At 47.3% G+C, this 24,356-nt stretch overlaps 1 protein-coding gene across 2 annotated transcripts in view; it reads right to left on the bottom strand.

Moving 5' to 3' along the window:
- Rbks (ribokinase) overlaps positions 1 to 24,356 on the bottom strand; it is an 86,278-nt gene that overhangs the window by 8,197 nt on the left and 53,725 nt on the right. Inside the window, exons 7-8 of one of the 2 annotated variants that reach the window (XM_038318004.1) lie at positions 22,239 to 22,427; positions 7,521 to 9,083 (exon numbers count right to left, since the gene is read on the bottom strand). In XM_038318004.1, the coding sequence (XP_038173932.1) occupies positions 9,069 to 9,083; positions 22,239 to 22,427 (204 nt within the window). In that variant the 3' untranslated portion in view covers positions 7,521 to 9,068. Of the gene's footprint in view, positions 1 to 7,520; positions 9,084 to 22,238; positions 22,428 to 24,356 lie in introns of those variants that run through there. The other variant, XM_038318003.2, reaches the window with a different exon arrangement.

Below are 24,356 nucleotides of genomic sequence, written 5' to 3'. Positions count from 1 at the left end.
GCATTTCCTGTAGAGGCCTACAGTCAGGATAACTTACAGACTCTTAGGTGGGGTCCACATTTTTGCTCCCTGTGTCTCTTCCCCTGCCCCACCCAGCACTTGGTGTTGACCTGACCTAATGATTCTGGGTCCATCATGTTCTCTCTTTCAGATCGGGTCCAAGGTGGCTGGCCGGCTCTGGGTGAACCACATGTGACTTTCTTCTGTGTTAGGTCAGGTTGCCATGGCTGAGAGTTACTTGATATTCCCATTGTTGGGTCTATTTATACCACAAGGCTTTCAACTGCCGATAAATTACTTGGCTGTTGATTCACATCTTTAACTATTTTTATACATTGGTATGATTTTTTTTTTTAATGGGAAGTGCTTTAAAAAGTGGAAGCTGTACTCCATCTGCATGATTTTCCTGTAAGTAAGGTACTTTCCAATCAATCATTCTTGGCAGAATGGAAGAGATCTCATTGATAGAACTTGACGGTTTTAACCTTCTATTGAAAATTATTTTTATGTCGAAAGGGGTGATGGCATAATTCGCCTTCCTTCCGACAGTCACCAGTGTGGCTAGTACTGGTTGTTTTCTCGGAACACTTCCCTGCTTAGGACCGGGTGCTCACCCAGAGTGCACGCGGCATTCTGAAACCCCTGCTTTCCCTGTGGTTTGAGACGTTCTGCTCCATGTGCGTGGCAGCTCACGTGTCAGTGCGTGATGGCCGCGGAAATGTCCAGTGGTGCCTACCGAGGCTTCTAGAGGTGCGCTGGTTGGCTTCCGTCAGGTCGACAAGCTAGCGTCATCTGGGCAGAGGGAGACTCAGCGGAGGAACTGCCTCTGTTAGACTGGCCTGCGGGCACGTCTGTGGGGCCAGTTTTGTGACTAACGACTGAAGTGGGAGATCTAAACCCACTGTGGGCAGTGCCACCCCTGGGCAGTTGGTTCCGAGGTGTAGAGAAAGCAGGCTGAGCCAGCTACAGAAAGGGCCAGTATGCTTCAGTTCCCTCTTCTAGGTCCCTGCTTTGAGCTCCTGCCCGGACTTCCCTCAGTGATAGACTGCACTGTAAACCAGATAAAGCCTGCCCTCCCTAAACTGCTTTTGGTGATGTGGTAATCCCAGCAGCACCTAGGACAGGTGTGTGGGGGCAGGCAGGGTTTGAGGGCTGGTGATGGAGGGCGGGCACTGTACAGCTGCTCAGATAGCCTCAAGGGCAGAACCTGAGAGGAGGGAATTTTTAAGGATAGTGCCAAGCTGGGGTGTGGGGAGGCCTCTGCTACTAGGCGCGAGACAGCGTTGCTATGTGAAGGCTGATCTCATTCCCTCCTTCCTTTCAGACCATATTCTCTGGCCAAAGTCCCACTTTCCATTCCATCTTCCTCACCCCCACCCTGCTGTGCTGGGGCCCTTGTCTATGACCATGGTTCTGTGCCCTCACTAAACTGACTCAGTTCACACCCAGTCTCTTGGGGCTCTCTGGTGAGAGAGGAAGCTGGAAAGCAAATGATTAAAAATGGTAGAAAGTCACCAGGTGGTGATGGCGCACACCTTTAATGCCAGCACTCGGGAGGCAGAGGCAGGCAGATCTGTGAGTTCAAGGCCAGCCTGGGCTACAGAGCGAGTACAAGGACATGCTCCAAAGCTACTGGAAAACCCTGTCTTGAAAAAACAAATAGATAGACAGACAGACAGACAGATAGACAGAGTCAGTCAGTCACCCCCACAGACAACCTGAGCTCACTGCGGCCAAACTGACTGTCTCGCTGCCGGGACACTGCCCTCCTGCCGCTTGTACACCTCCACGCAGAAAACCTGGGGGTCTTCGGGAGTCAGTTCCAAATGCCCAGTTGTGCCCTCTTGTCTCTCCCTGGCCGCCTTCCACTCATGTCCACAGTGACTTTTTAACTGGTCTCCCTGCTTTCGGGCCTGGCCCTTCTAGTCTACCCTACATATGCTCGCAAATCTGGCTGCTTCATCTCTATGCCTAAGACATTCTACATGCTTCTGGGCCTTCTGAGCATAGCATGTTAGCTCCTTAAACAGAGCACAGCACATGAACCTCCTCCCTTCCTGCCTTCTGCCCTCCCTCCCTTCCCTTTTTTTGTTTGTTTTTTTTTTTTTGAGTTTTTCGAGACAGGGTTTCTCTGTGGCTTTGGAGCCTGTCATGGAGCTAGCTCTTGTAGACCAGGCTGGCCTCGAACTCAGAGATCCGCCTGCCTCTGCCTCCCGAGTGCTGGGATTAAAGGCGTGCGCCACCACCGCCTGGCCTCCCTTCCCTTTTTTAAATTTTGAGACAGAGTCTCACTGGAACTTGCTCTGTAGACCAGACTGGCTGTGAACTCACAGAGTTCTGTCTGTTCTGCCTCCCGAGTGCTGGGGTTAAAGGTGTGGCCACCACTGCCCGGCATGAACTTCTTTTCTAGTTTTACCTCTTTCCTTTTTGGATCTTTGTTCCTGATGCTCAGAACATTCATGGACTAGCGTCTACATTTATTCCTAAGACTCAGCTCCTCATCAGCCTAGTGGGTCTCACACTGACTGCCCGGCACTGTGTTCAAGGCATTCTCTGATCCCACCAACCAGTTAGCCCCCATGTCCTCTATGCTTCCTTCCTGAGGTCATGAAGACAGCTTTGTCACCTTTGATCCTGAGGCCTACTGCTGCGCCCAGCCACTGCTGAAATATCCTGACAGAAGCCCGGCTTGAGTGGTCAGGCGCAAGAGCCAGTACACGCTGTTCTAAGAATTCCCCTTCTTGGGGGAATGGGGTGGCGGCCATGAAACAGGCTTATAAAAGCCCTAGTTTGTCAGATTCCAGATGACAGAAAATGGGTGAACTGGAAGGAATGATGGGTATTAAATGTGGTTGGGGGAAAAAAAACCCAAGTGTTGAAAACCCCAAGGTAAAAACTTGCTGGGCAGCACAATGAGCCCGATGGTCTTAAGAGAGTGATGTCAGTCCTGAGGGTTCATCCGTTAGGAATCTGGACCCACACGGCATGATTCAGAGGCCAAACTGCTGAGCCACCCCAACAGAGCCCCCACATTCCTCTCTGATGTCTTCACACATTCCTTCTGACAAGAGGATACCGCTTTCTTTGCAGAGCGGCTCCCTCCCTACAACTATTCAGCCCACACTGCAGGCTGAATTCCTCAGTCTGCTTGTGGTTTCAGAGGCCAGAGGGGAGCAAATGGCTTCTTCCTTGAAGATCTGGCCAGGGGCTCAGGAGAGAGCAGTGTAACCGCCAGGGCTCCTGCTACCTTTCACATAGGTGCTGGGGCCCATGTTAGAGCCCTCTGGCTCAGCCCCACTGTCTGCTCTTGGTTTGGGATGGAATCATCTTCCAGGGATCATTTTAGGGCACTGCCCCAACTGCTGAATAACTACCCTTAGGCGAGACTGGCAGCCAGGCCTGTCCTCCTCTGGATGGACGTCTAAGCATGGACTTCTGCCCCCTTCCTATGTCCAGGACATGAGTAGATGACTAGTCTGAGAGTCCTAAACCTCAGGGGCACCATACAGAAGGACCTTTAATCTTGCTCCAGCCCCTTTTGGTTAGCTCTGACATCTATTGGGAACGATACAGATTGCCTTCTCATTTGTACTGACAACCCTCTGCCATCTGAGTTAAAACTCACACAACTGAGGCAATGTTTTCTCTAGTGGAACCATGTGCAGATGGCATGGGGCCAAAAGGACCTGAAACCCGATTTCACCAATGTCCTGGTTGTGTGATGTCTGGCAGGTTGCTCATCTTTTCTGCACCTATGTACCTGTATGAGGGGACCACTGTGGATACTACTTCAGACTATGTCAGAGGGTCCAGGAGAGCCCCGTACAGAGTGGGTGTTCAATGGAGCGGGGCAGACTCGACAGCATCACGTCGGAGGCCATTTCATTTGCTCAAGATTTTATAGTAAAACCCGTGATCTAGGTCAGTGGGATCAGACAAGGTTTCAGGGACAAGGGGGTCACCATCGTAGGGACACAACCTACGGAGTGTTAGAGCAAGAGGGTTGGATTTCTGCTCCCAGCTCAGAGGAGCAGAACACGGCTGTCTGGGAAGAAGCAGAAGCCAGTATCTGGAGCCCTGGGTTATGCAGGCCAGGACTAAAGCTCTAGCAGTCGCCGTCAGTACCTCCTGAGGTCTGTGAACTCGGTGGACCCTGTAGTGAGTGGGCAAGACTAACGTGTGGACAATGGAGAGTGAAGAGCAGGGTCCCTGTTGTCAATGCAAAGCTGGAGAAGGCAGGCCAGGCTCCGGCTTCCATGCAGGGACAAGGAGCAGAGGCTAGACAATAAGCCAAAGCTCGGAGAGACGGGGTCGGAGGTCAGCACGGTGGCAGGGACACCCTGGACCTCCTCTGCGTTGAAGCTTGGTGGGACACGCTGCTTTCCACGCTGGGCAGATGCCACCTTTGCCAGGGAGAGGTGGTAGCAGATCCCCCAAAGGCAGAAGGTGGCTGTGCAAGCTTGGAGTGAGGTTCCTCTAGCGGCGCTGGAAACTGAGGTCAGGGCTCATCCTGGTGAGTAGAGACCACCAGGCTGCTGGGTCCCCTTTTCCATGTGACCAACCTCACCACTGGCTGCCAGGATGAGCAGGAGAGCTCTGCTGGGGGCTTTTCTTTTCTACAGGGCGCGTGTTCCCAGCGGGGGCTAGAACTCATGAATATGAAAAACCATGGCTATTGCAATGGTTGGTGTCTCTTTAAAGAGCTACTGTATATAAATGTACATATGAGTATAGTTATCATTTTAATATTTTATGGGGGAAAAAGGAGGGTGAATAGGGACTTTCTTTCTTTCTTTCTTTCTTTCTTTCTTTCTTTCTTTCTTTCTTTCTTTCTTTCTTTCACAAGGTTCTTTAGGGCAGGGTGATACATCCGAGAAATGCTGAAGTAAGGCCTCTTATCCTGAAGAGCAAATGCTCTAGTCAGGGTCTTTGGCATGTGAGAGACCCTAACAGGCACACACTCCACTGCGGGCAGGGCGGGCAACCACTGGTGGCTCCCCACTTTCCTTCCACTGAGCCAGACATCCTAACACGATTACCAGGGAACCCTGGGAAACTCAAAGGCACAGAGTAAGGAATTTGGGAGCAGATGGGGACCAGGATGGCTGGTGCAAAGGTTGTCGCCTGTGCAGATGTGACCGAGTGAGTTCTCTGGTGGACTGACCCTGAGACAGGCAGTTTACACAAGAGCTCAGAGCACACGCAGCTCCCATTGGAATCTGTTCCTCTCCTCTTATCATGTTTACCTCAGGAGGATGAGATCACATCCTTCCCCAACCTCAAACTTCCCGCCTTCCTGAACCACTTCATTTTATGAGCATTGTGACAGCCAGCCAGAACCCAGAGTTTGTCTCTCTGTGTAATGGAGCTGATCTCCACGCTAAATTATCTGTAGGAAACATGACAAATTATTATATCACAGATGTTCATATCTTTGCCACTTTATGATAAATGTTAATGATTAGGTTGAGATAGTCTACTTAAAAATACTCTATGATTAAAAGATTAAACTATTTCATGGCCTAATATAGTTCAAATGATCAGCACTTCAAATTAATCAAGTACTGTACTGAAACTTGTTCCTTGGTTTATATAACCTGGTAGTCACTTGTGTGTGTGTGTGTGTGTGTGAGTGTGTGTGTGTGTGTGGTGGGGATGGAACCCAGGGTTACTGAACTACAAACTCCTTCCACAGAAAAACAAACACAACAAACAAACACAACAAACAACAAACAAACAAACAAACAACCTCTCCCCAAATCCTGGCTCTGGGATCTCTGGGATCTAATTCCTAACCCGCAGTCCACCTGCTCAGAGTACAATTCCCTGTTCCTTAGTGTAGTCCTGGGGTTGAGCAAAATTCACTGCTGTCTGAGTCCAGAAGTTTTCATCCCCCTAAGAGAAACCGCATCATTTACTGCCCTTGGGCCGCTCTACTTTCTGTCTCTGCAGACTTGCTAAATATGTACCCATTTTTCAGAAAATAATTTCATATTTTAATTGTATAGTTAACTGAGAATGTGTTATTTCATAGCTAGACAAAATGTAACCATATCCTTTGGCTGCATGTCAGACGAAAGCGAGGCTGCTGGTGATCCAGCGGGAGCGAGTTACGAGAGCTTCATTCCTAACAAACATCGCAGAAAAGGTTTAGTTTCCGCCTTCCTCAGATTTTCTCCCAGACTCTCTGAGGTTTTCAGATTAAGGCAGCGACGCACGGGGAGTTTGGTGTTTGAGGATTGCTGCGGTGAAACTGTCTGTGACCGCGAATCTGGGAAGTGAAAACCCACTACACTTTGCAACATTAACTGGTCTGGTTTGTCAATCTTGGGTTCTGTAGATTAGGCTGGCTTGAGGGATTTTTCTCTCTGATTTTCTGTGCTGCTTAAGGGGTGCCATCAAAATAAATGTTAAGTTTCCTTCTTAAAGGTCTGAGATGGGGGTTTCTGGTGTGGCGCGCACCGGGCATGAGAGCTTTGTATCCACAGTCCACCCTCACAGACCAACATAGAGCATCCTGGGGAAGCCGGGAGACATGTCTGGGCAGGGGTACAGGGTCCCTTAGGTCCGGTGAGCCGCTAATCAGGAAATGGTTTTCCTTAACAGCAGATGGACTTGGTGAGGCTAAACGGCGGAACCTGAGACACATCCAGCAGGTCACTGACTGGGTAAGAAAAGTGAACTGGGTCAGGGAAGTGATAAACGCAGGCCCTTCTGCTCCGGTCAGGGACAATGCTCCCAATCCTAGAATCCTGCGGAGAGTGACAGGACTCTCACTTTCTCGCCTGTTTACAGGGTATGTTTACAGATGTAATCCAAACAGAATCTCATTACAGCCCCGGGAGGCAGCCAGGCTTTCATTTTCTAGACAGAAACCAAGCATTAGAGCTCAGGGCCACTGGCTGGTGGCAGTTGGGATGTCTTTGGTTGGAGCTCAGTACCTGGAAAGGCTTTTGGCCTTTGCCCATAAATATTTTAAAATACCTTCAGAATATATGGTGTACCTCTGAATATCTTCGGTGGAAGCAAACACACGTCTTCTAAGCTAGGGGTTTCAATTTTGACCTCAGAATAGCCTGGAGGGCTTGTTAAATGGGGAGGGCTGTGCTCCACCCTCAAACTTTCTGATCCATTAAACCTAAGGTGGGGCTTGGGATTTGCATTCCTAATGAGTTCCCAGGTGGTACCGAGGCTGTGGGCAGAGAAACACTCCACCTTAGGAATTTGCTTCTGGAAAGGGTGAATCATTTATGTCTGGGCTCAAACTATGGAATTCTAGCATTTGATCAAAAATGATGGGAGGAAATGGAATAAGAGCTCCAGACAGGTCTCTCCCTTTTTGTTTGTTTTGACTTTTTTGTTATGCTGTCTCCCCACTGGGCACCGAAGAGTTGGGGGAGCAGGAACTCCTTGCCCAGCTGCATACTGTGAGATGTTCATATCAACCTTTAATTTTTTTTTCAGCTTTGGGAAAAGAAAGTATGGCGGTGACACATTAGCTGGGTGTCAGGGAAGAGTTGAGAGCTGCCAGTGACACTGAGCAGGCAGGGGTCCTTTCTGTGCTGCTATCATGAAGGGTGGAGATTGGAAGGCGGAGGGAAAAGTCTGATTTTTTTCCTTCTGATTTTTGCTACTGTGATCAGAATGGAACAGGTGAAAAGGTCAAATTTTAGATGCCAGAGACAAGCATGTAACATTTCACCCAGAGAAGAAGAAAAAAAAATCCCGGTAGGAGAAAAAGCAAAGCAAACAACACATGACATTGGTACTCAGAGAGTCAGCCCTTTGTGTCACAGCAGGGAGAAGCAGGCGGAGGAATGCCTAAATATTGGCTCTGTTTTAATTTCAATTCTACATTACATTAAACTCTCCTTGTACTCCTTTATTTCACAGCGAATGCTGACACAAATTGGCGTGCCTCCTCTTTGACATCCGTACTCCTCTTGAATTATGTATTTCTCTCTGGAATGAGGTTTATGGGGCTAAAGCATTATTTCATTTAGATGGATGGGGGCAGAGAAGGATCAATGGGAGGTCGAGTGTAGAGTCAAAGCAAGGTGAGGCCCAGGTGTGTACAGGCCAGCGCTTTTCTGCCCAGAGAGGCTGGAGGGGACATTAAAGACAGCACTGCTCTCCTTATTTCCACCACATCGGTTAAACTTCAATTAAGACACAGCAAAAAGCTCCTTATGCCTCCACGCCAGAGCCCTGGCCTCTTCACTGGTTGGTTTGTAGGAGAGCAGGTGATCATAACAACTGCCTCCCTGGGGCCTTGTGTAAGGCTGAGTGGCAGCCACAAGGAGACCCTGCTGGCTGTGTCTGGTTTCCACACTGCAGGGCTGTGCTGCTCAGGCTGTCCTCTGACTGGAGACAAGAGGCTCCTGGAATGACAGAGGTCATTTGCTGGCTCCACCTGGACCTTGCCTGTGTATCAGGGTTCTTCCTCAGCCTCATCAGTCAGCGACAGCCTCTCTGTGGCCAGTCACACCAGTGCTGAGGTGGAACCTTTTGATGGGGTGCTCTGAAGTAACACTTGCATCTAAAGGATCCCATATGAAATGCAGACATACCCAGCAATGAACAGAGCAGACATCCTTGACTGTACCCCTCTGTGCACCTCATTCTCCTTGCAACCAGAGCTTGAGCCCCATCCTTTAAGCCGCGCTCACCCATTCCAAAAGCCCTTAGCTTGTTTTCAATTTCTACTCCATGCTGAGAGTGGAAATGGGGGTGGGGAGGCTATGTTGCTTGTTGCTTGATAATAAAATTAGGACATTTCATGGTTTGTTTATATTATAGCTGGTTATGTTATGAAAGCTGTCAGGCATCACTGTGACCCCAGGAGGAGTTCTGCCACGCCTGCTGAAGCTGGCGGCCCGCAGTCATGTCTCGGTGTCACTTGGCAGAGCATCTCTCATCTGGCCAAGGCTAGCCAGACTGCAGAGATCATGAGGTCCACTGTCAGCCTTGGAGTAGATGGGCCATAGATGGCTGTAGCCTCCTCAGGTTCTGGGGTGGGGCTGGCTTGGCTGTGCTCAGCAGAACCCACTGACCCTCCTTCAGGGCCTTCACTGCTCTGCAGTCTGGGAAAGCCACAGAGAAAAATGGCTGAAGGAGACTGAAAACTGGCCCAAAGCCCCATTTGCCCAAAATGCCTGTGGTAGATTAACTCATTCCGTAATTAATAAAAGAGAAAAGGAGCCCTGAGTGCAAACTATAAGTGGGATGAGAAAGGCCTATTCTTCTGACACTGTTAATGAAGGCTTTGTGTAGAAATAACTTTATGTATCTGTGAATAAATGGCACTTAAAACCAGAGTGTCCGTTGGTGACTCATGGGGTTCTAAAGCCTGACCTTGCCTTCTGTGGTCAGCAATCTTTCTTCCTTGTGTCTCCACCATTCTAGACAGAAAACAGTTAATCCAGTATGACTGGGAATCCTAGACAAGATTCACTCAACGTTCTCTGCCAAGCGCTCATGTTCACCAGCTGCTTTCTTCTCGGTGAGCGAGCGGTGCTCGCAGTAAGATCACTGTTCTCTGGGAACTGCTAGATGGCACGGAGCCATCGGATTCTCACACAGCAAAGGCATCTGATAGCGTGAGCACCAACCACAGGTTGCACCTCTGCCACACACAGAACTTTGAGCAATTAGTCATTGCACAATGCCGTAGCTATGCCGTTCTGAACTTAGCTGTTAGGCCACAAAATCAGCAGGCAGTTGCTGGTGGGAGAAGGTTCCTGGGTTATTTATAATGCCTCCACTTCCGCACAGTGCCCGCCTCGCTCCTGACTCTTGAGCCGGGTCTACACTGTGAGGGTGAAGGGAGGAACTGAGCACAATGGCTTGGAGACTCTGTGCTGAAAGCTGGTGGGAGCGATTCACTGGGAAGTGCTTGGCCCTCGGCCGGAATACCTGGTCCTGTCTACACACCCCAAACCCGTCATACACCTCCTCCACGGTCCCTGACACGAGGGAGGAGTAGGTATGAGGAGACTGGTGTCTAGAGCACGCATGGTAGGAAACTACGTGAACTAGCACTGGGCTCTGAGGTGTTTGTGTGGAGGATATTTATCATTTCTGTTTATTATTTATTGTATTTCTTATTAAATGCCAGCTGGTATTTAAATGAAGGGTAGGTTTCTGCTAACTCCCAATCCTCCTGCTTCTGCCTTCCAAGTGCCTGGGATCACAGGTCTACAGCACCATACCTAAGTCTATGTAGTTTAGATTAGCATTTCCCTGATGGACCGTAGTGTTCTTGGGGGCTTCAGTTTTAATGCTTTTGTTTGGATAGAGCTGAGTTTGAGGCAAAGCAGGGTGCTGAATCTAAGACTCCTTCAGAAAAGGGCCAGGGGAAATTAGTCACATGTTTAGGGAACAGCAAGAAATGTGGTTCCTATAGAGCCTTTGGAACCTGGATGCTGCCCTTTGTTCAGTCAGGACTTTGACATCTATATTATCTGTGTGGGTCCACACTTTATAGTCAAGGGGACAGACCTGTGGAGCTAAGAAGGAGTGGGGTGGGAGGGGAGGAGTTGAAGGAAAGAGACTGCCAGGTGGAAATGATATAAATACAGTACTCACATATGAAATTCTCAAATATTAAAAAAAACACTTGAAGCTAGAATAGCAAAATGATTAGAATTAATAAGGCTGCATGGTATGGATCATTTTATTGTATTGATTTATTTTTTGAGACAGTGCCTCTCTGTGCAGTCCTGGCTGTCTTGGAATTTTCTATGTAGAACAGGCTGGACTTGAACTCACAGAGATCCTCCTGCCTCTGCCGCTTAAGTGCTGGGATTAAAGGCATATGCTATCATGGCTGGCCTATAAGACATTTTTTTAAAAATATTTTTCTGTGTTGTTGAAGTTATTTCCTAACTTTTGGAGGGGAAGGAGGGAGGAAGTGCTCAAGTGGTAAATACATGCATTTGATGTACATTATAGGCAAAGCTGGTTTAAAGGATCGATTCCCACACATTAAACAAGAGCAGACTACATAGGAGAAAGGGGCTCTTCCATCAGAAACAGGACAGTTATGGGAGAGTTACCTGGCACACAGAACTCAGTCTTTGCCCCAACTGTGTTTTGTTTTGTCTGAAATAAAGGCTATAAAACTCCAGGGTTTTAGTTTTTGACTCTCTCAGAGAAAATGCATATAACTCCACTTCCTAAGGATCGTTTCTGTCCCTTCTGTTCCCAAACCTCAGGGCTTTTCCTCAGTGGGTTAGCGTATAGAATTCTGTGTTTTTTTTTTTCTTGAGACAGGGCTTCTCTGTGTAGCCCTGGCTGTCCTGGAACTCATTCTGTAGATCAGGGTGGCCCTCAAAATCAGAGCTCTGTCTGTCTCTGCTTCCCAAGTGCTGGGAATAAAGGCGTGCACCACCACTGCCAGGCAAATTTTATATTCTTTTAAAAAAGCTGCTGGGGCTGGTGTGGCTGGTGTGAGTTCAAGGCCAGCCTGGTCTACAGAGTGAGTTCCAGGACAGCCAGGGCTACACAGAGAAACCCTGTCTCAAAAAATAACAATCAAAACAGCAGCAGCAGCAACAACAGCAACAACAAAAACCCACAAAGGCTTTCCGTGTTATTTTTACTATTTTGGTGTTATGACTGAAGCCAAGGTCTCATGCTTGCTATTCTCTATCGCTAGGCCAAGTCGCCCTCCCTTAAATTTCTGAAGGAAATTTAATAGTATCACTAGGAAAGAGCAAACGAAGCACCTCCCCTTCGTGGCATGGAGGCACATGCCTGTGATCTGAGGACTCAGAATCCAATGCAGGAGAATTGAAAGTTTGAGGCCAGCCTGGGCTATACAGGAAATCTTGCCTTAAAAAAAAAAAAAAAAAGCCAAGTATAGTGGTGTAGCACTTTTAATCCTGTACTTGGTAGGAAAAGGCAGGCAGATATCTGTGAATCTGAGGCCAGCCTGATCTACATTGAAAGTTCCAGGACAGCCAGAGCTCCATAGTAAGACTCCTGTCTCAAAAAAAAAAAAAAAAAGTGAAAGAAGTCTGGCTGTGGTAGTACATGCAACTGTAGTCCCATAATCCCAGTAACTCAGGAGATGATTAAGGTAGGAGAATCTTGAGTCCTACTACTGTAGTACATATGTACACACACACACACACACACACACACACACACACACACACCTTCCCTTCACACCATTAGCAGTGTATTTACAGAGTGCAGCCTAGAGCTCGCACTCACACTGTGAAGAGCAGGCAGATGCCCACATCTATGTACCATGCCCCTGCCTTCCTTCCATTCTCCTGCTCCCCCTGCCCCCACCATCAGCAGCAGGGGCCAATGATGATGGTAGGCATGGCTCCAGCTTTTTGGGCTCTGTAGTTTGATACCAGTTTTTAAAAATCTCTTCTTAGTTTCAACTGCCCTGAAGAAAGCTCTCCATTCTGCAGGCGCTTAGAAGCCCCACAGAGCAGTCCTGGCAGGTCTGCCCTGGAGTCTGGTAGAATTGCCGTGGAAAAGCCAGAGCAGATCACAGGCTCACTACCTTGTGTCACGCCGGCGACCAGGCCACTGACCAGCGGGGGTGATGAGAAGTAGACCTGAAGAGCACTGTGCTGGGGGAAAAGGTGCCAACCATAGACGGATACGATCGACCTCTGCCATCCCGCCCTGCTGGAGGGACGAGCTCCTGCCCAGGCCTGCAGGGCACTCCAACCTAGACTCAGACATTTCTCCCTTGCCTCTTTGCTGTGACTGAGATGACTGATCTGCCTTTTCATCCCAGGCTGCTCTTCTCCACGGCCACATTTTTAGTCCTGGACCATCTCTGAGAGGGGGGGGGCAGAGAGAGAGAGAGAGAGAGAGAGAGAGAGAGAGAGAGAGAGAGAGAGAGAGAGAGAGAGAGAGAGAGAGGATGGGACACTGGGCACCTGGATGTATAAACCCAGTTCTGCTGTGGAGCAGTGCATTGGGAACATGGAGAAAATAGTCTCACTCTTGGCCCTGGTTCAGTTCTTTAACATGAAGATGACATTTCTGGTAAGCAATTGCAATTAGATTTTTTTTAGAGCCCTGGGTTTTCAACTGATCACATGCAGGATTAAGAAAGATAATTTCTAATATTAAATTCTGCCTGATTAGCTAATAAATGAGGTGATCTGCTGATGTGAAGGTAATGTAATACAGCTAATACAGCCCTGCTGGGCATGACAGATGGCTTGTGTCCTGCCTGTCAGTCGCCTTAGTAATTACCCTGTCCTTTCCTCATGGCCAGTGAACCCCTTTTTGTCTTTTTCATCTTTTCTGTTAGCTTCTGTCAGTAAAGTTTTCAGAGAGTTTTATAAATGTCATTCTTGGGGCAAAGAGGGCTATTTGAAAAAAATAGATTTATTTATGTCTATTAATGTTTTGCCTATGTGCCTATGTGTGTGCGTGCGTGCATATGTGTGTGTATGTGTGTGTATGTGTGTGTGTGTGCATGCAGAGGCCAGAGGAGGGTGTCGTATTCCTTGGAGCTGAAGTTTCAGGTTGCGAGCTGCCATAAGGGCATTGTAGAACAGTGGGTTTCCTGTGTTTCAGAGGCGCTTCTCACTCTCTGAAACCTGGACTTTTTTAGTTGTGGTCTTTGTTAAATGAGGACATGTTTTAAAAGGGAACACTGGGTAATCATTTCATTTTCAAATACTTTATAAGGAGTACTGTCTCTGTGATTTTGTCTTTCTCTAGATATTTGAGATGTAGACTGTGAGGGACATGAAGAAGCCCAGAGAGCGGTCCTAGAGACAGCCAAGTGGAGCGACTCCCGACTCCAGCCAGGAACTCTCCAGAAGGGACGAGAACTCTCCAGGTGCTTCCAAAGGGCTGCTGTAATACGCTGAGATTGGGACTGCTCACGAAGGACTCCTAGATGGGGTCCTGAGCCTGGGGAGTTTGCTAGGCAGGGCAGCAGGACTGGTTAGCTCATCTCAGCTACAAAGGCAGTTGGGAAATGTTAGGAAGAGGGTCACTGACCTTAACAGTTCAGGCTCCTACCAAAGAAGTTTAATGAAAAGAAAATTTGATTATAATCTGTAAGAAAATGCATGTCTCCTCCGGGAATGGCCACTCAGGGACAAGAATGAAATGGGTGTAAATCCTGTCAGAGCCCTTATTATCTGGGATGGCTCAATCCCTCCACACCACTTCTACAGAGTCCAGGCCTGGCATGGAGAGGAAGCAGCTATGTTGGAATGGAGATGGTGCCTGGGTGTTCTGAACCCGTGGGCATAGCATGCTCTTGGTGTTTGCTGTCTAGAAACCCCCAGTCTGCATAAGTAACCGGACAGACACAGAGGGATGTTCTAACGCGTGGCTTCTTTGTGAGTGCTCACACGAGCCAGGGAGTAGTCAGGGTTGATGGTGGGTTACTCCCTTCCTTTGAGGCTGCAGAAGAAGTATCAGGAAGCAAGGCCTTTTCAAGATCTGGAAACTTCTCCAGATCGAGAGACAAGGAGTGATTATAGAAGTCTGCATCACGACAAGTGACAAGACTGTCAAGACACAGAGCGCTGGACTGTCACCCAAATCCAAAGGCAGAGTAGTGAGACAGTACGTCAGTCCTTTGCTCAGAGAGGCCCAGCTGGCCCATGGCTAAGGCAGGATTAGAAGGGAGCCATCATCTGCCCCAGGCCACTGGACGTGTGACGGCTTCTCAGTGCAGCCCTTTACTGCTTACTGCACGAGTGACTTGGCTCATCCTGCTGCTCCTCATATTCTCCTTAGGGGACACCTGATTTTTCTGAGTTTATTTTAGGCCACTTCTGGGCATATTCATTAGCTTCCTTGTATTAGTCTGCCAGGGGTGCCAAAACAAACCACAGATTGAGTGGCTTGCACAAGAGAAACTTATTTCTCATAGTCCTCAAGGTTGCGAGGTCTCAGATCAAAGTGTCACCAAGATGGCGTTTCTCTTGGCCTTGCAGGTGGCTACTCTTTCTTTGTGTGCATGCAGAGTGGACTCTCCTATAGTGCTGCTCTTAGGACACTCACCTATTGGAGCAGGAGCTCGGCCTGTGACCTCACTTAACTTTAATTGTCTCCAACATGGCTCTGTCACCAAATACAATTGCACTGGAGGCCCGGCCTCAGATGTGGGGACATAATTCAGTACTCATCATGGTGTGACATGCTCTTCCACTCCCAAGAGTCTTTTCAATCAGGACCATTTCCTCCCCCTTTTTTGAGACAGGCTCTCATAGCCATGGCTGTTCTGGAAGTTGCTATGCAGACTAGTTTGGACTCAAACTCACAGTGATCCTTCTGCCTCTGCCTCCCGAGTGTGGGATTAAAGGCGTGCACCACCACTGCCCTGCTTTAGGACAATTTCAATAGGAGGGACTGATGGAGGAAGCACAGGATCGTGGGTGTATCCCATCATGCTCAGCTTTTTGGGGTGCTTGGCTTCCACACTCTGCTGCTTATACTTGGAGTCCGTACACCAACACTTTACTGACTAAAACATTGCCATAGCCTTGCCTGGTCCCTTAATCTTCCTGGTTAGCCAGTAGCCAAAGCCAAGACCCATGACAAGAGCAGAGTAGGGCTGACTCTGTGCCCTGGCGTTAGGAAGAAGGCCCAGGAGCCAAGCTGGTAACAAGTAGACTCATTCAGAAGGAAGCTTGAATAAGAGCAGTTCCTTCGAGGATGCGCAGTACATCAGAATTGTGAACAGAAGCAGCAAGCTTTGATGTTTACCCTGATATTTCAAAGGGGAACTATATAAAATAACATTTTGAGAAAAACTATTTCTTCAAAAAGATTAAGGAAAGAATCCTGTCAAAGTGTGCACTGAAATATCCAGACTGGACCCCTGGGGACCCAAGTAAGAATGCACTGCTGGTCTCGTGTAGCAAAGAGCATCCTTCCAGAATCCTCAAGTCAAGAGCTGGCTCGGGCTGGTTGCGTGGAGACTTAGGATGCTTGAGAGGTTGATATTGAACCGTCAAGGACTCCTCTGTGATGACCACACCCAGCAGCCTTGGAGCAATGATGGGATCTAATTGTTTGCTAGATGTGGCTGGCTCGCAACAGCTTTGGCTGTGCCGCCAAAGAAATCTTTCTTTCAAATAATAAAGTAATACCCTAAAAACACAAGTTTATGGACAAGAGCTCAAATAATTGAGAAGGATATGAAACGGAAAGTGGAAATCATCACGCCAATCCACCCCCTTCCTGAGCAGTGATCAGAACAGTTTTGCGAGATGCTCCGAACACAAGATCTGCATTTATGCACCGAGAGCTGCGAGTCACTTTCCAGAAACCATCATGACACAGCTATTGCTTAACCTCCTCTACTGAGGAGGACTCGCCATCTTCTCAACTTTGGGCTAATAGAAAGTTGAAGTAAACACCCTGGCATAAGTATTTGTTCATGGGCATACCTGTAGCAGACTCCTGGAAGGGGATTCAGTAGACGTGAGAGAAAGTGTATTTTAATTGGTACTCTCAGGTCATCCTCTGAAAACATTGTAAGAGTGTATGTTCCCATCAGAAGTGTATGGAATATTATCTACCTTTAATTTTTTTTTTGAGACAGGGTTTCTCTGTGTAACAGCCTTTGCTGTCCTGGAACTCACCTGCTGCTGTCTCCCAGGTGCTGGGATTAAAAACTTGCACCACCACCACCTGGCTCTATCTTTAATTTTTGCCTTACTCATGCTATGCAAATCATCTCAGCTGAGCTACATCCCTGCCCAGTATGGTACTGTGACTGACAATGGTATCCACAGAGTAAGCAAAAATCTAAAGGAAACAAAATCTCTTCTTGCATAAAACAAAAACAAAAACCAGAAGCCACACTGACACAGAGTTAAAGTCAAGTCTTCATAACTCTGTAGGTCCCGCTCAGTAGCCAGCATTCTTATTCTTCACCTACAGCATCTCACGCTCCAGCTCTCGAGTGTTCAACAGTGAAGGACACCTAGACATTCTGTTCTGTTTCTGCACAGAGATCTACAGAGACTGCGCGGAAACCCTACACATACAGTGATAGTGCATGCTGACTAGAAAACAGAAAGGGGTGTGTGTGTATGAAGTGTGCACTTCTGGGAGACACAGGCCAAGGTCAGAGACCATGTGGGCAGTGACCACGTGATGACTGGAGTTGTCAGTCTTCCCAGGGGACTGCCCTGTCACTAGGAGCAAGCAGTGCTACAGAGCACCTGGGCTGAGACACCTCTTACAGTGACCTACATTCATTGGCTCTAATTATATTTTGCATTAGCTGTTGGACTTTGCACCTGTCATAGTGATGTGGCAGGGAGGGGACAAGGTGCAGAGGGCAGGGTGGGAGAAAGGTCTAAGATGGGAGTAATGACCACGCAGATGCTGGCTTCAGACTGCACTGTCAGTCCTACAGCACCTACGTGGTGGATTGATGGGAACCTACCCTTGAGAACAGCCGGGATAGCAGAAGCCAGATCTCAGGCTGGGAGAACACACCCGAAAGAAGCCACCTGTTGGTATCTAGCAAGTAACAGCAACCACACATCTGTACTTCCCACTCGGGCAATCTCTAGAGCAAATCCTCAGGCCCTGCCACTAGGGGATGTCCATGCAGGTGGGCAGAAGTGACGGAAGCCCCATCAGCAATCCTGAATCCTGCCAGACTCAGACAGGACAGGAGAAATGGCAGGGAAGCGTGGGGAAGATGCATCCCCTTTGCCCCTGGCTTTTGTTTAGTCTTGACTTAGTTATCTGTCCTGATTTATGGTGTGTTATCGTAAAGCCGTGATTCTGGAGGACATAGATTTAGCTTGTGTCCTGCATTCTTGAAACGAGAGTGTCAGGGCAGATTCTAGGGCTTAAGCATTTATATAAAGAAAGGCAATCAACACATAAGGATCTTACAGAGCTTCCAGGACCTAACATAATGCTGCATTTCATCGTACTAGCATGACAATCCATAAGTGTTGCTGTGTGTGTGTGTGTGTGTGTGTGATATAGAATGCACTTTCAATGACTCCAGAATAGAACGCACACGAGCACCCATCATTCTGAGGCAGAGATGCAGAGATGGAAAGAGAGACACCTCGGTCATGTCTTCCAAACTGAACAGAGGACATCTGCAGCTACTGCCACCCTCTCACGCCAGCACAATGGGAAAAACAGATTAAAAATAGAAGTGATATATGCAACTATTAACAGAGGCAAAACTGAATTTAGCAGCATGCAGCAGCACTGACGTAGAGGCTGTCTCGAGTGGACGGTGTGCCAACCAATAGCCACTCTCCTCCATCTGTGTCACGCCTGATGTCTGAGAGTGGAGGAGGGGACAAGTGACAAACCTGCGAACCCACAGCAGACTGGACCGTTCTGCTGACAGGAAGCGAAGGGACTGTGTGCTCGGGAGAATCTCACCCCAGGGATCCCTCACCCCACCAGGGAACTTATTTATCTTCTTAAACTGGCCAAACAGTTGTTGGCTCAGGCAAGAATTTTGGCGGCGAGGCTGCTGGATGAGAAGAAACGACACAGCACAACACAGCATAAAAAAGATGAGGGGGTGGCGGGGGGATGGCTGAGTCTGTAAACACTTGCCACGCATAAAGCATGAATCACTATTCCCTCTAGTGTTCATCTATATCCAGATGTATGGATATACTACAAGTTGTTAGTCCACTTATATGCTGGAGGACACTGGGCATTTCCAAGTGTGAGGTGCCTGGGTGTAATACTACCTGGAATATCTCATTCATCTGTGCTCATTTCTCTTGGGTAGCCACTAGAAGTAGCATTGCTGGTCACTTGTGGACTCTCTGTTTAGCTTTCTGACATACTTTCAGACTATTCTCCAAAGTGAATGCTTTATCTCAAGCTCCTGTCACCAATGTACAAGAATTCTCATTTCTCCAATCTAGATCATACTTGTTAGTAACAGGGCTTGGTTACAGATATTCTAGTGAGTATAGTCTCATTGTATTGTTTTTAAAACATCTATTATTATATTATGTATATGAATTTTTCCTGCATGTATGTATGCAAGTGTATCATGTATGTGCCTGGTGCCCATGGAGGCCAGAAGAGGACATCAGATCCCCTGAGACTGGAGTTATAGATGGTTGTGAGCTGCCATGTGAGTGCTGGAACAGAACCTGGATCCTTTACAAGAATGCCAGCGGTCTCCACTGCTGCTGCTGAGCCATCCCGTCACCCGTGTTGTTTCCAAAATCAAAGCCATGCATTTGTGATTAAACACGTGTAGCGTAAGTGTGTACGATCCACTCCTCTTCACTCCCGTTTCTATGAGGGAAATCCTTTAAATTTTTTTGGTTAATTCTGTTATTTATCTTGAATTTCTGGTAACATGTTTGTGCTATCATTTTAAAATCAGTTTTAGATAATGTTTCTTAACATCCACATATGGAAGATGAACATTTAGTGTATGTATACCAAATATGCTCTCATTTTATCTTTTTTTCTTTTCTTTTTTTTTTTTTTTTTTTTTTTTGAGACAGGGTTTCTCTGCAGTTTTGAAGCCTGTCCTGGAACTAGCTCTTGTAGACCAGGCTGACTTCAAACACAGAGAAATCCACCTGCCTCTGCCTCCCGAGTGCTGGGATTAAAGGCGTGCGCCACCACCGCCCGGCTCTCCTTTCATTTTCACAATATAATCATAACCCTGATTTTGTTGTTGTTGGTTGTGGTTGTTCAATCAGTCATTTTGGACCTCTTGCATGTAAGGCAAGCTAAAGTTGTTTCTTAACAAAAACAGACCTGAATAATTTGTTTTTGAGACAGGGTTTCTCTGTGTAATAGCCCTGGCTGTCTGGAACTTACTCTGTAGACCAGGCTGGCCTTGAACTCACAGAGATCTACCTGCCTCTACTCCTAAGTGAGTGCTGGGATTAAAGGTGTGTGTCACCACCACCCAGCCAGAACCAATTTTTTAAACATATGTAAAATTCTTATAAATGAGATCCCAAATTTTCCCCTCTTTATCAATGCTAATTTCTGATGTTTGCATACTTTTTCGGGTCAGCTTTTCTGAATTCTGATTTTTTTTTTTTCCTGAGACAGGGTTTCTCTGTGTAACTGTCCTGGAACTCACTCTGTAGACCAGGCTGGCCTCAAACTCACAGAGGTCTGCCTGCCTCTGCCTGGGATTAAAGGTGTGCACCACCATCACCTGGCTAGCTCTTCTGAATTCTAATATTACACACTTTTTGTTTCCCTCATTTTGTAATCAGGAACCATTTTTTTTTTTTCCAGCACGTCCCTGTCATTTCCCCTGTCAGCTGTGACTTGTTATTTCGCGCACTTTCCTGAACACAGTGCTTTCTTGCCAAAGCTCCCGTGTGGAAACATGAACACCTTTGGAGCCACGGCTCCGCTACTTCCAAGAGGGTAAAATGCGGGTGGCAACACATCTGCTTCATGTAATGTTTGCAAGGATTCAAGGAGATACATGTAGGGGACACAGAAGCCTGAAGGATGTTAGCGGTTAGCATCTGAAGGATCTCGGTACTTGCATACCCATGTTTATTGCTGCAGTTTTCAAGATATACAGGACATAGATGAACAGATGAAGGAAATGTGGTGCAGACACACAATGGACCATTATGCAGTCAGAAAGAAGGATGAAACCATGACGGTGGCAGGAAAATGATAGGACTGCAGATCGTTAAGCAAAACAAACAAGACTCAGACGAGAGCCATGTTTTCTCTTATACGCAGAACCCGGTTTTAAAACTGTGTGTGTGTGTGTGTGTGTGTGTGTGTGTGTGTGTGTGTGTTTGTAACTAGGAAGGATAATGAGAAGGAGGAAGAGATGTTCAGAGAAGTGGGACGTAGAGTGATGAAACGTGTAATAAAAAAGCAAACGAAAGGGCAGCCTGTGGGAAAAGAGTCCAGCAGGAGCGTGGAGTGTGTGTGGGAGGAGAGTTCTTGAGAACAAAGTATACTGCGACTGTGTGACATGCGTGTGAAGATGCCGTGTGACACGTGTGTAAAGATGCATGCAGATGTGTGTGAAGATGCTGTGTGACACATGCATGTGAAGATGCCATGTGACACATGCATGTGAAGATGCTGGGTGACATGTGTGAAGATGCTGTGTGACACGTGTGTGTGAAGATGCTGTAATGAAACCTATTCTGTACTAATCTGAAGATTAAACAAAAGAAAGCAAAACAATGTCACCCAGTGAGCCTTGTTTGGTGTGGGAGGTCCTTCTGTCTATGAATAAAGAACTGCTTTGAGCCTATGTCAGGGAAGAACAGAACTAGGTTGGATGCTGGGAGGAAGAAAGGCAGAGTCAGGGAGACACCATGGAGCCGCTGGAGACAGACACTGGGAATTTTCCCTGGTAAGCCACTGCTATGTGGTGACACACTAATTAATAGAAATGGGTTAAATTAAGATGTAAGAGTTAGTCAGTAAGAAGCTAGTGCTAATAGGCCAACCAGTGTTTTAATTAATATGGTTTTTGTGTGATTATTTTGGTTCGGGGAGGCCGGAACAAACAAGCAGCCTCTTCTAACACTTGTTAACCAGTGAACCTTATTAACCAGCGAGTCTTGTTAACCAGTGAACCTTGTTAACCAGTAAACCTTGTTAACAAGCGAGCCTTGTAACCAGTGAGCTTTGTTAACCAGTGAGCTTTTTTAACCAGTGAGCTTTATTAACCAGCAAGCCTTGTTAACCAGTGAGCCTTGTAACTAGAGAGTCTTGTAACCAGTGAGCCTTATAACTAGTTAACGTTGTTAACCAGCGAGCCTTGTTAACCAGCGAGCCTTAACCAGTGAGCCTTGTAACCAGCGAGCCTTGTTAACCAGCGAGCCTTGTTAACCAGTGAGCCTTGCCATTCCTGCCACCAAGCAGCTCATAAGACATGGCTGCGTTTCCTGCTGCAGTTTTAGCTCCACCTTCTTCTTCATATGTTTCTGGCATGCAGAGCATGGCTGCCACATAACAGGTGGTCAGCAAATATTTATTTACTGAACGAATGTATATAGGAAATACAGCAATATATTCTGGATATATTACTGAATGAATTCATATAGGAAACAGCAATATTTTTCGTTAAGGAAACTGAGGCTCAGAGAGGGTTGGCGACATAAAGTCTCCCAGTGATGGTTCTCCTGCCTGGCTGTCTTCTGTCACACCCTGCCTAGGTCTTACCTCCTCATCTCAGCCTTCGGAAAGACCATCTTTGCTATTAGATGACTTCCAAGTGCTAACACGACTTAGAGTGGAAAGGGTTCTTCAAGCTTGGAACCTACCGTGGTATCCACCGCCTTGACTGCTTCTGTGGGAATGTGCTTTGGAACAGGTTCCGTCTGTGACAGTGTCACGCATCCTGAAGCTCCTAAGGTAATGACCACGACCTGGCAGCCCCGTTCTAGGAGAACCAATGCAGCCTTCCCAGCCTCGGTCGGGTTACTAACTGTGAGGCCCGTTAAAATCTCAGCCTGGAAGACACAAGGAAAGAAACCGCGGTCAGAATAAAGCAACTGAGATCTACTGCAGATTTACCCTTCTCAAAAACGTGTCTCAGTGGTTGAGGGCACTTGTTTCGCTGGCGGAGGACCAGGTTTAGTTCCCAGCTCCCTCACGGTGGCTTGTGATCACTTGTAACTCCAGCTCCAGAGGATCCAGCTCCCTCATCTGGCCTCCACAGGCCCCACAATATGCATATATGCAGGTAAAACACTCACATGCACAAAATAAATCTAAAAGTATTTTTTAAATTCTTGGAACAACTGGGGAAATCAATGTGATTTGTGTGTTAGATGACAATACAGAATTAGTGATAATCTTACACGTGGCAAGAGTGTCAGGGTCCTTAGGAGATGCACACTAAAATAGTTAGGGGTGCGGTGCATCATCTACACCTCACTTTCAACCAAAACAAAATATTTGTTTTTACTTTTCAATAAAAACAAAAAGAAATACACACTGGGGGTGGGAGAATATAACCGTGTGGACACTCACAGTGAGGGAGACTGCTGTATTGCTCTCTCAGCTCTTCTGGGTATAGAACTGGGAAGGACAAATGCAGTCTCTGAAAGGAAGCAGGAATGTGGGGAAGTGGAGAGCAACAGCTACCATGGACTGCACAGATGCCGTGTCTGTGAACACGGGCACCTAAGGATGGCATTCCCGCACCTGTGAACTCGGGCACCTAAGGATGCCATCCCCGCACCTGTGAACTCGGGCACCTAAGGATGCCATCCCCGCACCTGTGAACACGGGCACCTAAGGATGCCATCCCCGAACCTGTGAACACGGGCGCCTAAGGATGCCATTCCCGCACCTGTGAACACGGACACCTATAGATGTCATCCCCTTCCTCTCCTGGCCTGGCGTTCCTCTCACGCTGCTGCAGACCACTGAAAGCAGGAGAGCCCTCTGTGACCTTCCTTAAATCACATACAATAAACAAAGAGGGCTTGCGCAGGCTCAGTATTTCTCCTGGAACAGACAAGCATCTTGGGCTTTAACAGGGCTGAGAGGTGCCCCTCTTGCATCTCTGGGGTGCTTTTCTGCTGGTGACCCGCGCAGTTAAAAAAGCACTCAAGGAATTAGATGGTACTTTTTGACTCAGTGAGTCTAATTGAGTTTTCTTTTCCATATGATCGCTTAACCATACACTATGTAAGACTGCATGCATGCCCTGCATATAGTTGCTGTGAATGTGCCCAAATTAAATCCATTTGTTATATGAAAGCAAAACGTAAGCAGCTAGGCTGCCGAGGTGGCTCAGTGGGTAAGGCACTTGCCGCTAAGCCTAATGACCTGAGTTCAATTCCCAGGACTCATCTGGTTGAAGGAGAATGCTGACTCCCCTGAAACTTCCATTCACATGTCATGGCATGTGAGCATGCGTGCACATGCACACACATACAATGTATAAGAAACTTAAAGTATGTAACCAAATTATGTCTTTTCTGTATTACAGTTTAATCATATGCTATATTTCCCTAAGAATGGGACTACATCTCACTTTTATTTGCTCTGAGCACGCCCAAATGAATTCTTTGTTGTATAAAACCCATCCCTAGAGTGTCTGCTCATTCTGTGATCCCAACAGCAAAGGTTTCCTGAACTTGGCCAGGTATCTTCTCTTCCTATCTTCTGGATGTTCCCTTTCAGTCTGGATTTGCTGTACTCTGAGACTATCTTCCAGTTTTAAGTATTTACTTAATTTTTATGTGTATGTGTGTGTGCCTGAGTATATGTCTGTGTACCAAGTGTGTGCAGGAGCCTAAGGAAGCCAGATTAGAACATTGGATCCCCTGAACCTTGAGTTAAAGATGGTTGTGAGCTAACAGGTCGGTGCTGGAAACAGATCCCGAGGCCATTATCTTTTTTTGTAATGATTTATTTTCGTTTTATGT

Source organism: Arvicola amphibius, chromosome 2 (genome assembly GCF_903992535.2).
Source record: "Arvicola amphibius chromosome 2, mArvAmp1.2, whole genome shotgun sequence".
Lineage (NCBI taxonomy): Eukaryota > Metazoa > Chordata > Mammalia > Rodentia > Cricetidae > Arvicola > Arvicola amphibius.
This window is presented reverse-complemented; position numbering and strand designations above follow the sequence as displayed.